At 55.1% G+C, this 13,762-nt stretch overlaps 1 protein-coding gene across 7 annotated transcripts in view; it reads right to left on the bottom strand.

The window, feature by feature from the left end:
- Positions 1–214: 214 nt before the first annotated feature.
- PCNT (pericentrin) overlaps positions 215–13,762 on the bottom strand; it is an 88,768-nt gene continuing 75,220 nt past the window's right edge. For 6 of the 7 annotated variants that reach the window (XM_039879791.1, XM_039879789.1, XM_039879785.1 and 3 more), the window contains 9 exons: positions 11,533–11,741; positions 10,719–10,821; positions 9,803–9,973; positions 6,101–6,220; positions 4,922–5,151; positions 3,550–3,623; positions 2,599–2,722; positions 1,014–1,141; positions 215–651 (listed from right to left, as the gene is read on the bottom strand). In XM_039879791.1, coding sequence (XP_039735725.1) covers positions 608–651; positions 1,014–1,141; positions 2,599–2,722; positions 3,550–3,623; positions 4,922–5,151; positions 6,101–6,220; positions 9,803–9,973; positions 10,719–10,821; positions 11,533–11,741 — 1,203 coding nt within the window. In that variant the 3' untranslated portion in view covers positions 215–607. Of the gene's footprint in view, positions 652–1,013; positions 1,142–2,598; positions 2,723–3,549; positions 3,624–4,921; positions 5,152–6,100; positions 6,221–9,802; positions 9,974–10,694; positions 10,822–11,532; positions 11,742–13,762 lie in introns of all 7 variants that reach the window. The other variant, XM_039879787.1, reaches the window with a different exon arrangement.

Below are 13,762 nucleotides of genomic sequence, written 5' to 3'. Positions count from 1 at the left end.
CAGTCAACCATGGTCCTGATGACGGGCAGGCGGTGGCCGCCTCTCACAGACATGAGATAATCAGAAACGAGACAGGGCGGCAGGAGACCGCCGTCTCACTAGGGGAAGAGCACTTTGGACATTTGTGACGCGCAGTTTAACATAAATTGTTTCTCTGGGTTTTTTTTTTTTCAGTGATAAAACCAAACTGAGTAAAACTGAAAAATACAAGGGCTGCCTACAAAGAAACTAGTGCTTTAATTATATTCTCTCCTTTCATTTTTAGACCAAGTTTCCATCTGTACATTTTAAGAAAATAAACAACGAAGAGCCATTTCATTCTCCGCTTACCCTTCCGGGAGGCCAGTGGCTGGCTCTGCCAACTCACACAGAACTGGGCTAAGGAGCCAACGCTACTGAAGTCACACAAAAAGTACTCCATTGGGCTTTGTGACAACGCATGGAGATGAGAACACTCAATTCACGGCACTCGGGGCTGGCGTCCCGGGCACGTGAGGGGACTGGGCACCGCTCTGTGCGCCATGCCACACAAGCCTTCCTCAGAAAAGGAAAAACAAATCTTCTCCTCAGACAGGACTGTCACAGGTAAGAGCCCCATGGATTTTATTCATTGCTTAGTCCTCTGGCGGCAGGATTTCTGGGAAGGGCGATCTAAACGCAAACAGAAGTGATGTAGGAATTTGTTAGAAGGCTTCACTGGTTTTAAGAAGAAATTTACAATTTTGAAACACTATCACTGAATTACTTATTTTTGGCGAAAATATGAATAATTAAAATATACGACGTTTAAATTATAACAGCTAAAAAACTCCTGGACAAATTTTATCCTGGCTGAAACAAAATCTTTACGTTCCCCAAGCGAAGAGAAAGGACCAGGCCAGCTGGTGGGCAGGCACACCACGTGCTAAGTGCTGCCAGCCGGGGCTGAGTCTAAGTGGAGAGCTGTGGCCCCCTCGTTTACATTCCCAGGCACTTATGCTGTTTTAAGAACAGGTAGGAAGGACTTTTGTTACCTGGTGGCACGCCCCCTAATCTTTGCTGGATTGTTTCTAAATGGTGAATATATTCCGTCAAGGAACGTTCTGGATCTTGAGAAGCAGTCAGCGATCTTTCTGATCTCGAAGCTGGGGATGGATTGGATCTTCAAACAAATAAACCAAGAAACAGTTGAACACACAGACGGTGAATGCGCCGAGTGCACAGATAGGAAATGGGGAACAGGGTAAAAGATGGCTCTTTCCTTTGTACCTTTTCTTTACCACAAAAAAAGCCAGCTTTTAAAAAGTGGTACATAGTGCTTTAAAAACCAGCTTCTAGACAACCTGAGTTACAGTGAGTAATAACTACTGGATGTGACTTTATTCACTAACTCTCCGTGGATGATGCATCGTTCACCTCAGACCCACATGCTGGGACCAGGTGGCTCATGGCTCCAGCCTGTCACTTGTCACATGGCTCACTTGCCCTCATCACCCACAAAGAGGCCTTGGCCACCTCTTGTTGCCCCAGTAGGTATCGCCCGCCCAGGCCCTGGGGCCAGAGCCAGCAGGCAGAGTCTCCACCCGCCTGCACGATGGGCACCGGTGCCCCTACCCGCTCTGGGCCCAGCCAAAGCGGGTGTCGCTAGCAGAAGTGATCAGAGCTAGCGGCACGCTGGTGCTCAACACTTGTATGCTGCTTCTCCTGTCAGGACTGCCACACCAGACATTGTCATCTCCTATAGTGCGGCTCGTACAGAGAGGTCATCGTCTGCAGAGGCCACGGGGCGAAGGGGCGGGGGCGCATCTCGCCTGGGCTACCAAGCGGCAGGCGGCGTGGCCGGCTGCTCTCCGAGGAGCACGCGAAGCAGCGGGCGCCACACGATTCCTCACGCGTGTGCGAAACACCCTCGCACGTAAGCCCAGCCTCCCTGGACACCTGAAGGGGGGGGTCCTAGTCCCAGAGAAGTCGCAGCTGGAGCCCTCAGTAAGCAGCTGACACCCCAGACCCTGCACTGCAGCACGTGCGTGGGTTCCACCTCACGGGATGATTCACGTGGTGCGACCTGGAGCAGTGGGACTGGAGCCCCATCCTTCGCCAGGATCAGGGGAGGAAGCTCACGGTCAGGGAAACGGGTGCACCGTGGCAGCGGCAGTGAGGACCCACCACGCCCGCTCATGGCAGGGCCAGCCACACCGCACCGTGCGCACGCACGGGGCCTGGGAGGCCACTACGCACGACCGCGGCTCAAACCGGCAAGGTCAACAGGGAAAGTGTTTTTGCTTTTATTTTTAATCAAAATGATATTCTGTAACAAGTCCTCTTAATTGAAAAGGCTTTTCTTCCCCAAATAACTTAGCTTTAACAGTGTCACTGTAATATCTCCATCGTCAACTGAGTAGTAAGGATAAAAATGCGCTATGTGGGCAAGAAACCCAAACCCCACAGAAAAGATTGCATAAAGCCAACCAGGGGCTGGCACATGGGCGTGGGGTCCCCTCAGGCGGGCCTGGGCTCCCACAGAGTGCACGCACGGCGGCTTATCTGCAGACGGACCCCTCCTGACGGCTGCCGATTGGTCCCGTCCAAACCTCCCGGCAGAGCAGCAGCCTGGCTCACCTGTCCCTTCTGTGTGGGGAGGCTCTGGGCACAGGGTTCCTGGCGTGGCCGCAGGGCACGTCCCGGGTTGGTGGGGACTCACTGGTTTCGGGGGGAGACCGCCGTCGCGGTGGCACCGGGACTCCTTCCCCCAGAATTAAGAACAAAGAGATGAGGGAAACAGACAAGTGCATTTCAGTATGAAAGCCCACCTACTGAAACTGAACACTTACATGCTTTAAGGGTCTAGACACATGACAACTTTGAAACATTTTCAAAGTACCCAAGTCAAAAAAGTCATACTGAAAAAGCTCTAGAGGAAACCTGAGTTTCACCACCTGAGTTTCACGGGCCCCGGGGAGCAGCGGCCGGCCCTCATACAGCTGAGGGGGGGTCCGGGGGCTGGGGCAGGGGCCTGGGGACCACCAGCGGCGCCCTGGGGCAACCTTTCCCCGAGGCTTGAGGCTGAGGAGGCGGTTTGATTCCCAGTAACAGTTAACAGGTGGAAAGCAAAAGTAGCGAAGGTCTCAGCCAGCGTCCCGCAGGTAGGAACCTGTCAGAGGCCGGCTCCCGCCAGGGCGCCTGCTGTGCGTGGGGACAGCAAGCAGGAAGCCCGGCGAGCCTGAGTGAGAGGAAGCAGCGGCGCCCTCACAGCAAAGGAGCGGCAGCCCGGGGCCTCCACTTCATTTCGGAGAATAAAAAAGACCTTTTCATTAAAGTTACCAGTTGATGTATAAGGCTCTTCTAGATTTTTCAATTACTAGGTCCAGTTTTACTCATTAACTGTATGAACCCTGGTTTTCTTCGTTCTGTTTCCCAAATTAGAGCGTCTTCCCTAAACACCACCCGACGCCACGCTGACTGCGGTCGCCCACTCCGCCCCCGCACGTTAGGCTCCCACCGGCCGGCGACGACACGCTGCGCAGGCGCGAGGCGGTTCGCGGAGGCGGCCGAGGGTCCCGGCAGTCCCACCTGGGCGGGGCGCGCGGCCTCGCACGGTTCCCTTCCGATCTACTTCTTGCCATTTCCTCACCAAAAAACGCAACCTACACACAAAACAGAACAAACAAAAAACATTGGACACTAGAGTAAAACTGGAATGAAAATGCAACAAGTATCCCCACGTGACCGACAGCTGATGGGTCTTGGTGGCGGATCACCCATGTCAGCAAGTCCTGCACACCTGACAGGACAGCTACCTCCATACCTGTCCAGGGGCCCAGGCCCTGCCCACGACCCAACATCCAGTTTAGGGGCTCCCAGACTGTGGTTCAAAATCAGTATATAACACTCCGTTTCAACCCGTCACCAAGCTGCCTGCCGGGCTCAGGCCAGCCAGTGAGCAGGATGTCAGGCGGGGGCGACCGGCCTGCAGCAGTGTGGGGCCCCTGGGCCCAGGTCCCCACACAGGGTCCCTGCAGAGGCAGCCTTCCTGGGCAGCCCCCACCAGCAAGGGGTGCTGGCACCCTGCTGAGCCCCGCCCTCCTACCAGGCACTTCGGGTTAAAAATGCTGCTGGCTTGGATGGCCGGCCCTCCCTTGACAGGAAGGCCAGGCGCAGGTTCTGGGTCTGTTTTCCTGTCCCCACCCAGCTTCCTGGGACAGGGCATCCCCTCCAGGCCCAGGACGGACTGGTGGGTGGGGGAGTGGGTGCCCTGAGGCTGGAGGAGGCCTCCCCACCGCGGGGGCTCCCACCTGCTCCCCGGCGGGTATGCAAACAGCGTGGCCTGGGAAGGTGCCTCTGCCTGCGTCTCGCAGCAGACAGGGCTGCAGTTCTCAGTGGGGCAAATGTTCTCAGAAATTCAGCAAATTTTAATTATAAAATAAAATGGATTTCATCACTAATTTAGAAATCTGCACCAGGGAGTCACATGTCTGTTCCAACAAGGCCCCCTTGAGCACTCAGCGGCTGGGGGGCCGGGGGGGGGGCGGGGAGAGTGAACCAGCCTCTGGCTAGGGGGCCGGTTCCTGGAGCGATGGGCCTCCCTTGGGCCCTGCAGCGGGGCTCTTACCCCACTCCCGCCTCACAGACAGAGGCCAGAAAGTGCCTGCACCACAAATGGCCGCTGCCCGAGGGACCAGTGTTCCCATGCGCCCGGCCCCTCTCTGGTAACACAGACCTGACTAAAATGTAAGGAATGGGACGCTGAGGGACAAGGCAGTGTTCTGTGATAAAAAGGCACCCTTAAATATTTTCCTTTTAGAAGGTGGCAGTGCTGCATGTGATTTCCGGAAGACGAGTGTCACCTACATTTTCTTTACGGCCTCAAGTATCCTTCGCCTTAAAAGTGAGTACGACAGACTCGGACGCGGAGCCGGGACCCACTGCACGCGCCTCCCGTTACCTCGATATCGCAATCACGACCCTGACCGCCGTTCGGAACTTGGTGAAAGGCCGCGGGGGGGCGATCTTGTCTGCTTTGGAAGGGAACACCCCCAGGTGGGCGATCATGGAGAGTGTTTCCTGCTCAGAGTCCTGGAACCCGCCGATCAGCAGCAGCAGGTACTTCTTCTGGTAAATCAGGGCCTTTCTAAAGCTCTCTGCTCTCAGGCAACGCAGGTACAATTTTTCCATCTGGAAGAAAAGCGCTGCAGAACTTAATCGCAGAACAGACACCGTGCGGACAGGTCTGTGCTTTAAAAACCACCAGACCCCTTTCTCCTCCGCAGATCATCATGGACATCAGCCCTGCGCATCTGCCGCCCACAGTCCGGCCTGGTGTACAAGATGACTGCAGACCACCCTCCCCCCCCGCAGCGCCCAAGCAGCCCCCCAGGGGCCCCATGAACCTGCTGCTAAGACGGTCCGAATGGGTGGCAGGGCGCCTGTCCGCGCTTCGTGGCATCACGGGTGCGGAGAGCGAGTGAACGGGGCTTGCGGCCCAGCCTAACGTGCCCTTTGCCCTCGGGCCGAGGGCCCACGCCCCGCTCCCCCTGACGCCCGGTGCACTGCTGGCCTAGGGCTCCCTCAGGCACCGAGACCACTGCCCGATGACGCAAACTGCCCCGCTCTGCCCCTCGATTCATCAGCACAGAAACATGACTTCTGTGCGCAACCGGACCAAACTTCTCAACTCCCCGTATTTGTGACAACTTGGCCTCTAGAGCCAGTGTGCTTTCCGACTGTGAGCAGGCGACCACGCCCAGGCAGAGGCCCTCGCTGCAGCAGGCGAACTGGGACTCTAAGGGACTCTAACAGCACCACGGGGGCAGAGGGGGCGCGGCTGGACAGGCAGAGCCCAGAGGACTTCCAGGGAGGGAAACTACTCTGTGGGAGGCTATGATAGGGGACACGTGTCATCACACGTTTGTCCAAATGCACAGAATGCACAACGCCAAAAGTGACCTGACGGAAACTGGGGACTCGGAGTGACAATGACGTCAGTGCAGGAGCTGTACACAAGTTCTCTGCGTCTCCCTTTGACTTCGCAGTGACCTGGAACTGCTCTCGAGGTAAAAGCATCAAATCGAGAGCAGCGCGGAGACTCCGCGGACGCCCTCCCGCCGCCCCCGGCTTGCTCTACCTTGACGTTGCCGGCATTCGCTTCTTCCCTGGCGGCCGGCGTGGGCAGGCCTGCGTCCGGGCGTCCTGGTGAGCTCTGCAGGGCCGTCCTGTCCCGCTTCCGGGCCGACCTGTCCGGCCTCTGCAACAATCCCAGACAACGCCGCCTGCAGGGCCGTCTGCAGAGGAATGACCATCCCCTCCGACCCCAGCCCCGGTGAGGAGGTCACGTTCAAACGCCTCCTTCCTTCCCCGGCTCGTCCCCCGGGGCCTTCACAGGGTAAGGCATGCCGTCGGGGGGACGAGAGCTGGGCCCACAGGAGGTTGGGCGCAGGTCTCCCGAACGCCACGACACAGGCCGCGCCTGTGCCTCCTTCAGCATCTCTTCAGTGGTGCCCAAGTTGTCATGTGACATTATTAACCGGGTGATGAACACTTACGGGGCGATTACTACATGCCATTTACTCAAGTGCGACTGCACAAAAGGTATATTCTCGTTCAAAACAGAAAATCAAATATTTGTGAATTAACCTTGAATTCAAAGGTTTCAGCCTATTAAACACCCTCCCATTCTGTGGTCCTAGAAACGCTGATGGCTAAAGGCAAAGACTAGTTGGGCTTTAGTGTCATCGCACCACACGCCCGGAAACCACGCAGGAGCCATTCCCACAAGAGACGGGCACTGCAGCTTCCACGGCGTGACCAGGAGACCTGTCCGAACCGTGGTGTACAGGACCCCGGAGCTCTAACGGGGAACATGCTGACAGAAAAAGGGTTCCGCAGCGAGGGAACAAAGGGGCCACCCAGGGCAGATGGCCAGGACCAGCCTGTCACCAGGGCCAAAGTGAGCTCGAAGCACTCTTGGGGCCATGTGGTCAGTGGCCTCCATCCAGCTGTTTGGAGCAGGAGTTGAAAAGGCAGCCTTGTCGTGCCACCCCACGACTGCAGGGCCCGCAAGCCAGCGACGCTGGGAGCAGTGCCCTCCCCGCGGCAGGACAAACCAGTGTCTCCCTGATTCCAAACACACGCGGGCTGGGCCTGGAAAGAACGCTCGAGGGGCACACTTCACCCCAGACACGAGGAGAAAACGCGCGGCCGCTGACTCTCAGCCTGCCCTTGCTTTTCTCATTGAGAACATCCGTTCCCCAGTTTGTCAGCTTTCTTACAAAGGACAAAAGCACCCCACCGGTGACCGCGTTTTAGTCCGCATGGGCCAATGGGGCACCCTAAAACAAGGAACCTCGAAACACCATGAGCAGTTTCAGAAAAGCCAACAGGGCAGTGAAGTGACATCAACAGCAGCTCTCGTCAAGATTAACACGTGAGCCTGTGTGACTGCTCCCGTCAGAGGACGAACATCCTGGATCTGCTGGGGACATGGCCCAACTCCACAGGACAGAGGTCCCTTCACCTCACCGCACGGAGCTTCGAAACTGACACACCCACCGTCCTCGTGAGCGATGTCAACACCTCGTCAGCAGCTAGGGAACAAGCAGGAAGAAGCTCGGCCGGACCACAGAACACGTGGACCCGACAGTCACTGGGTCTGACTGACCTTTACAGCACACTCCACTAACGCCACCAGAAACACCAAGTCTGGCACCAAAAACTGCCCCAAAGAGAGACCACCAGGCCCAGATGGTTTCATTGGCGAATTTTTATAAATATTTAAGGGAGAAATAAATACCAGCCATGCATAATCTCTTCTCGAAAACAGACGAGGGACACGTCACAACTCACATTCTGAAGCCAAAACCAGACCAAGACAACACAAAACTCCAGATGAATGTCCCTTGAATGTCCCTCACCAACAAATGTAAGCAAACTGAATCCAGCAACATCTAAAAAAGCCAGGATGTGTCACGAAGTGGGGATTTTCCTGGGACGACAGGTAGACTCAATCTTTGAAATCAGTGCAACCCACCACTCAACAGATGAGCAAGAACACATCCCCACGTGAGCGGGTGCAGGCCAGCAAGGCAAGTTTCGACACCCTCTCATGACAGAAGTTTGACCTATGATGAATAATGGAGACAGGAAAACCTTGTGGACAAGGTTTTATGTAAACATATGTTTTCATTTCCGGGTAAACACCCAGAAGTGGGATCGCTGGGTCAGAGAGCTGCTCTGTCTACTTTGGGGAACCGCCAGATGGGTTTCCAAACTGGCTGAACCATCTTCCTTCCCAGTTTTCCCCACACTGATCTACAGATTTAACACAACCCCACTCGAAGCAGCAGGAGTCTAGAATTTATACTGAAGGACAGAGGAACCAGAATAGCCAAATAATTTGAAAAAGAAGAAAAACTTGGAGCATCCCCACTACCCGAAGTGAAGATGTAACATAAACCTACATTAATCAGGCCGCTGGTGAAGGACAGACAGACAGCCCAGGGGAGCAGAAGAGAGTCCAGACGCAAATGCACAAGTCCTATTCACCGACCGCGGACAAAGCCACAGAGACACAAGGAGAAAGGACAATCTTTTCAATAAAGAGCCGGAAAACCTGGGTACCAACACTCAGAAAAGCAACGCTCCACTTTCCTCTCAGACCATAATAAAAAATCGACTAAAACTGGACCGCAGACTTCAAAGTCAAGGCTGAAACTATGAAACTCTTGGCATGATCTATGAGAAACAGGCTGGTGCATACGACTCCATGAGGAGAGAGCAGACGGAAAACATTTGCTAACGACATTCTGACAAAGGCATTACATCGAGAGTATAGGAAAAACTCTCACGACACAATGACAACAAGCAATCCCAGTTACGAATGAGCCAACCCTTTAACAGACACCTCAGCAAACACAGTACCCAGATGCCACTTCCCATCCAGCGGAACGCTGCTCCAAGTCCCCAAGACACCAGACGCAGAGCAGCTGCAACACTCACGCTGTGCAGCCATCCTGGAAAACACCGTGGCCACGCTGATGCGGAAGCTGAACATAAACTACCCTGAGATGCTGCAAACCCCCACCCTGGCGTTTATCCCGAGAATGAAATGCCCACCCACACAGCCCTGCACGCACTGTCCACAGGACAGGAGCACTGCGCATACAGTCGGGGCCTGGGAGTGGCCCAGGGACCCTTCAGCAGATGAATGGGTAAACCGAGGAACACACAGGCTGCGAACACAGCTCGGCAGTGAGGGGGAAGCAGCTACTAATGCGTCCAACAGCAGGATGGGCCTCAAACGCACCAGGAGGAAGTGGAGAGGCTTCACAGGGCCACACTGTGGGTCCCCGCACAGGGAAGGCGCCAGGCTAGCTGGGTCCCAGGGGGTCTCTGCACACGTGACAGCTCACGTGGCAGCACACCAGCAAAGGGCAGGTGTTCTCGTATGTAAGTCAAAAAATAATCTAAAAAGTTTTCATTGTAAAAAATGTACAGCAAAGCCACAAGCAAAAAGTAACCTAAAATATAAATGAAGAAAAAACTTAGGCATTCCAGAAAAAAAGTCTATACTGAACTAAACAATCAGGAAAATCATAAGTTATTTTCATTAGGTAAAATTCGAATAAAATGCTCATTTCACTAGATGATTATATTCTTCGACAAAATTTCCTCTCGTGAACGTGAATCGAACACCGTCTGCGGCACAGGCCACACGGGACGTGGTGCACACAGGCCCGTGCCCGGGCACTGAGCCCAACGCCCGCTACGACGCTAAGAGTCGCTCGGGCGCGGGAGGCGGAGCCGCGGGGCGGGGCGGGGCGGCACTTACGAGCACGCAGCCCCGCAGCACGTGGTGCGCCAGCGCCCGCTCCAGCCTCGCGGCCGCCCCGCGCAGCCCCGCCTTCTCCTGGGCCGCCGCGCGCAGGGCCTGCGTCAGAGAGGCGTTGTCCTTCAGGAGGACGTCCAGCAGCTGCGCCTGGTCCTCCGCTGCCATTTTTCTCTTAGGAGAAAACAAAATAAACCGTGTAAGAATTTTTGTTAAAAAGCACGCGCACTATTTGTTTTTATTATCAGTTATTTTCAGAGTTTATCATTTGAAACGGATTTGGGGCTCCGTGGACAGCTTGTGGAGCCGGGCGAAGCTGTCCATCTGTGGCACGGGAAACAATGAAAGTCACCAAACCCCGTTTCTTTTCAAGCTTCTCTGAAACAGACTGGAGCAAAGCTGGGCTGTGAACGAGCAGGCCCATTACAAGGCGCCACAGGCAGCGCCGGGGCGACCAGGGAACGTGGCACGTTCGTCCGTGGGGACCTATGAGTGAGCCCCTTAAGCAGGTCCTTATGTCCATAATCAGCGGGACCTCCTGCCTGCAGTGACACAGGACACGGGAGGGTGCGGTGTCCGACAGACAAGCGGGCGGGACACACCACAACGCTCGGCGGCCAGAGGGCGGGTCTCACAGCACGCGCCAGGCTCCCGTAGTCACGACAGAGCTTCATTGGGGACTCATAACAGGGCCTCCAGCACCTTGGCCGCAGCTGCCGGGGTGCAGGCCCCCGCCGGTGGTACTGCCGTCCACCGGGGGCCAGGGAGGAGGAAGTGCACGTGAGCGCCACGTCACCCCGAGGCACCTGCTGGCTCACCCGCACGCAGCCTCAGACAGACAAGGAGGTGAGGGAGGAGGGGGAGGACGGACGAGCAGCCGCAACGAAGAACGAACCGGGCGGCGGCCGCGCCGTCTCACCGGGGAGGGGCCCGACGCGCTCAGCTCGGACTTGAGTTCCTCCAACGTCCGCAGTAAGGATGTCACTGCTTTCTCGTTCGACGACATCCAATCATTCATTGTCCTATAAAAATAAGTGGGCATGTAAAAGGTTCACACGATCCCGGGCGACCGTCATCTGAGGCCCGTGGAACGCTGCCCCGAGGCCGGGGCTCCGGGAGGACCGTGCGGACCGCCGTCAACAGGCGTGCCCAACGCTTCAGGGAGTGCGTCTGTGCACGGAAGTGGACAAGCCCTGGGGTGGGCAGTCTATCGAGCCCAGAGGCCTCCGGCCACGGAGCACTGACCCACCAAGGCTCCCGCACTGTGGGCGCCGCCCTCTGCGGTCGCTTCGCGTGAACTGTGTGGCTCGCACGAAGCCTACCCACAGGACACGCCCCTGCCAGCAGCTCCGCCCCAGGGCGGGGCCTGTGTTGGCGGAGTCTGTGTGTGTGGGGTTAACTGGCCGGTTCTGTTCCCGCACAACCCGGTGCTCTGGGCTCCTCCACCAGAGGCGCACGCAGCAGGTGGTGTGTGGCAGGCCTAGCTGACCGCCCCGGTGCCACCCAACTGTGGTGCACTCGGTGGGGCTGGCAGCGGGCCTGGACACTCTGGGCAGTGAAGAGTTGTAACCGGCGTGGGGAAAACAAATGTCACATCGGAATCTAGGAGCGCTGCCAGCACCCACTCGAGCACATGGTGTTTTATTAAGCTACACTCGACGCACCCAAAGCTGCAGCACCTTCTCCACTCCAAAGGTGCTGGAGGGCGGTGCTCGCAGACGCACGGCACTGACCTGTCCACGGTCTGATTGACAAAGCTGGTCAGCAGCCCGGCCGCACACAGCAGCTGCTGCCGAATCTTCTCCAGGCCCTGCTGCTGCTCCTGCAGACGCACCGCCTCCGAGGCCGGGCACCCCGCCTCCCCGGCCTGCAGCTCCCTCGCTGTCCGCTGAAGCTGCTGGATCTTGTGCTCGTGGCGCTGGCGCTGCAATTCTAACTCCCGCTGTTGTCAACAGCAGGGCAGAAAAGACTGTCACACTCATGTCCCAGAGGCTGGCCCTGCACCACCACCCCACCGGTACACCCATGCCGGGCGCTCAGGAGCCCCGCTGCCTCCAAGACGGGACAGTCCCACCACAGCCTCTGGGCCAGAGGTCCTGTCTGCCTGCTCAGGCCTGAGTTCTGGCCCACCACCCTCCACACACACGCGTGTGCACATCCACGTGCACAACGTGAGGCTGGGCCACCCTGTGGCCTAAGTGGAAATCCCCCACTATCAGAGACAGTGCCCACCACTGGTGCCAGGGGAAGTCGGCAGCGACGACCTCCTGCCCAACACGCAGGACCCGGGAGACTGGTGATGGGGGTGGGGGGCGGGGGCGGGCCAAGGAGGGCGCCGGTGGCGGGGCCTCCCGGCGGGGAAACGAAGCTCGTGTGACGGGAGACACACAGACGAGGCTGCGGCGGGCTGGGCACAGAACCCAGGCCTAGGCCCCGGGTGTGCAGTTCAGAGTCGCCCTTTTGATGCCTCGTGAAGAACAGCTATAAGTTTAACTTAAAAAACATTTTCTTTGTAATTATGTCTCTAGGAATCATGTTGCCGCTCAGTTTTACAAAGAATAGAAAAGTCAAAATAAAGTAAAAGTTTAGCTGGAAATTTTATATATGGTTCGAGGAAGTCCTTTGAGAAGCACCTGAAGGCTACAGACCTCCTTCTCAGGAAAAAGGGCAACGCGCATGCACACACACATCCTGAATGCATTCTGGGGATCCTGGGCCACCAAGGCCCACCAGGGGCTTGATGCCACTCACCTCCCTCTCAAAACAACTGGGGACGCCTCCCAGTCACATGTGGCTTACTTGGTCACATCTCCAAACCACTGTTCTACTCTCCAGGATTTCTGGTGATAAAACGTTACAACGACTTTGAAGGCTGTTTAACTCGGTAAATATTAACTGTGCTGACACCGGCTACAACATGGACGATCTTTGAAAACATCACGGAAGAAGCCAGCCACAAAAGGCCACACAATGCATGATCCTACTTATAAATGTCCAGAGACGGAACGAGATTAGTGGTCGCCAGGAGCTGGGGTGAGGATAGGGAGTGACTGCTGACGGCGACAGGGATTCCATGCTGGAGAGACGAGTGTGCTCTAAAGCTGATGGTGGCGGTGGCTGCAGGACTCAGTGACTGTACTGGAACCATCGAACTAAGTGGCATGTGGTAAGTTGTAAGTGGTATGTGGATTGTACCTCAGTAAAGCTGCCGAAAAATATTAACCACATCCCTCACGTGAACTTACAAAACTAATTCCATAGCATTTTGGAATCTGATTTATCCTTATAGCATTTAGAAATTCAGACTTTTATTCTTAGAAACGTATTCATTTCTCAACTATTTCATGGCAGGCTAACCACAAAAAGAGCAAGCCATTGGTTTTCCTCATGCATTTTAAAAGATTTTTATAATTTCACAAAATACAAAAACAATTGTGAAGATACTTTTCTCTAAGTTTTTAAAAAACATTTTTAAAGAGATCAAAGTAAGTGTCAATCCATGAGAAGACAAAAGAATATGATTTCCTTAGAAACAATGCTTTTAGTTGACATCAAATGTATCTAAAATTAAGGCCTATCCAAAAAATGAAAAAGGGAATACTCCCAAGCCCCCCTGCAAGGCCACTATCATTGTGATATCAAAGGCAAAGACACCACAAGGAAGTAACACCACGGACCAGTGTCCCTTACGACCACAGGCGCAAAATCCTGAGCAAAACACTAGCAAACGGAATCAAGCACCATACAAAAACAATTACCAAAATCAAGTGGGATGCATCCCCTAAAATGCAAGGATGGCTCAAAAGGTAAAAACCAAGGTACTATATCATATTAATAAACTGAAGAACAGAAACCACACAACTCAAGATACTAAACAAGCATATCCAACACTCTCACAATTAAAAAAAAATTAAAAAGGCTGAAAAACTAGGAGAAATTTTCTCTGATAAAGGGCATCTACAA

This window comes from Pteropus medius, unplaced genomic scaffold, assembly GCF_902729225.1.
Source record: "Pteropus medius unplaced genomic scaffold, Ma_sr-lr_union100, whole genome shotgun sequence".
NCBI classification, from domain to species: domain Eukaryota; kingdom Metazoa; phylum Chordata; class Mammalia; order Chiroptera; family Pteropodidae; genus Pteropus; species Pteropus medius.
Note: the sequence above shows the minus strand (reverse complement) of the source record. Positions and strands in the feature narration are given on the sequence as shown.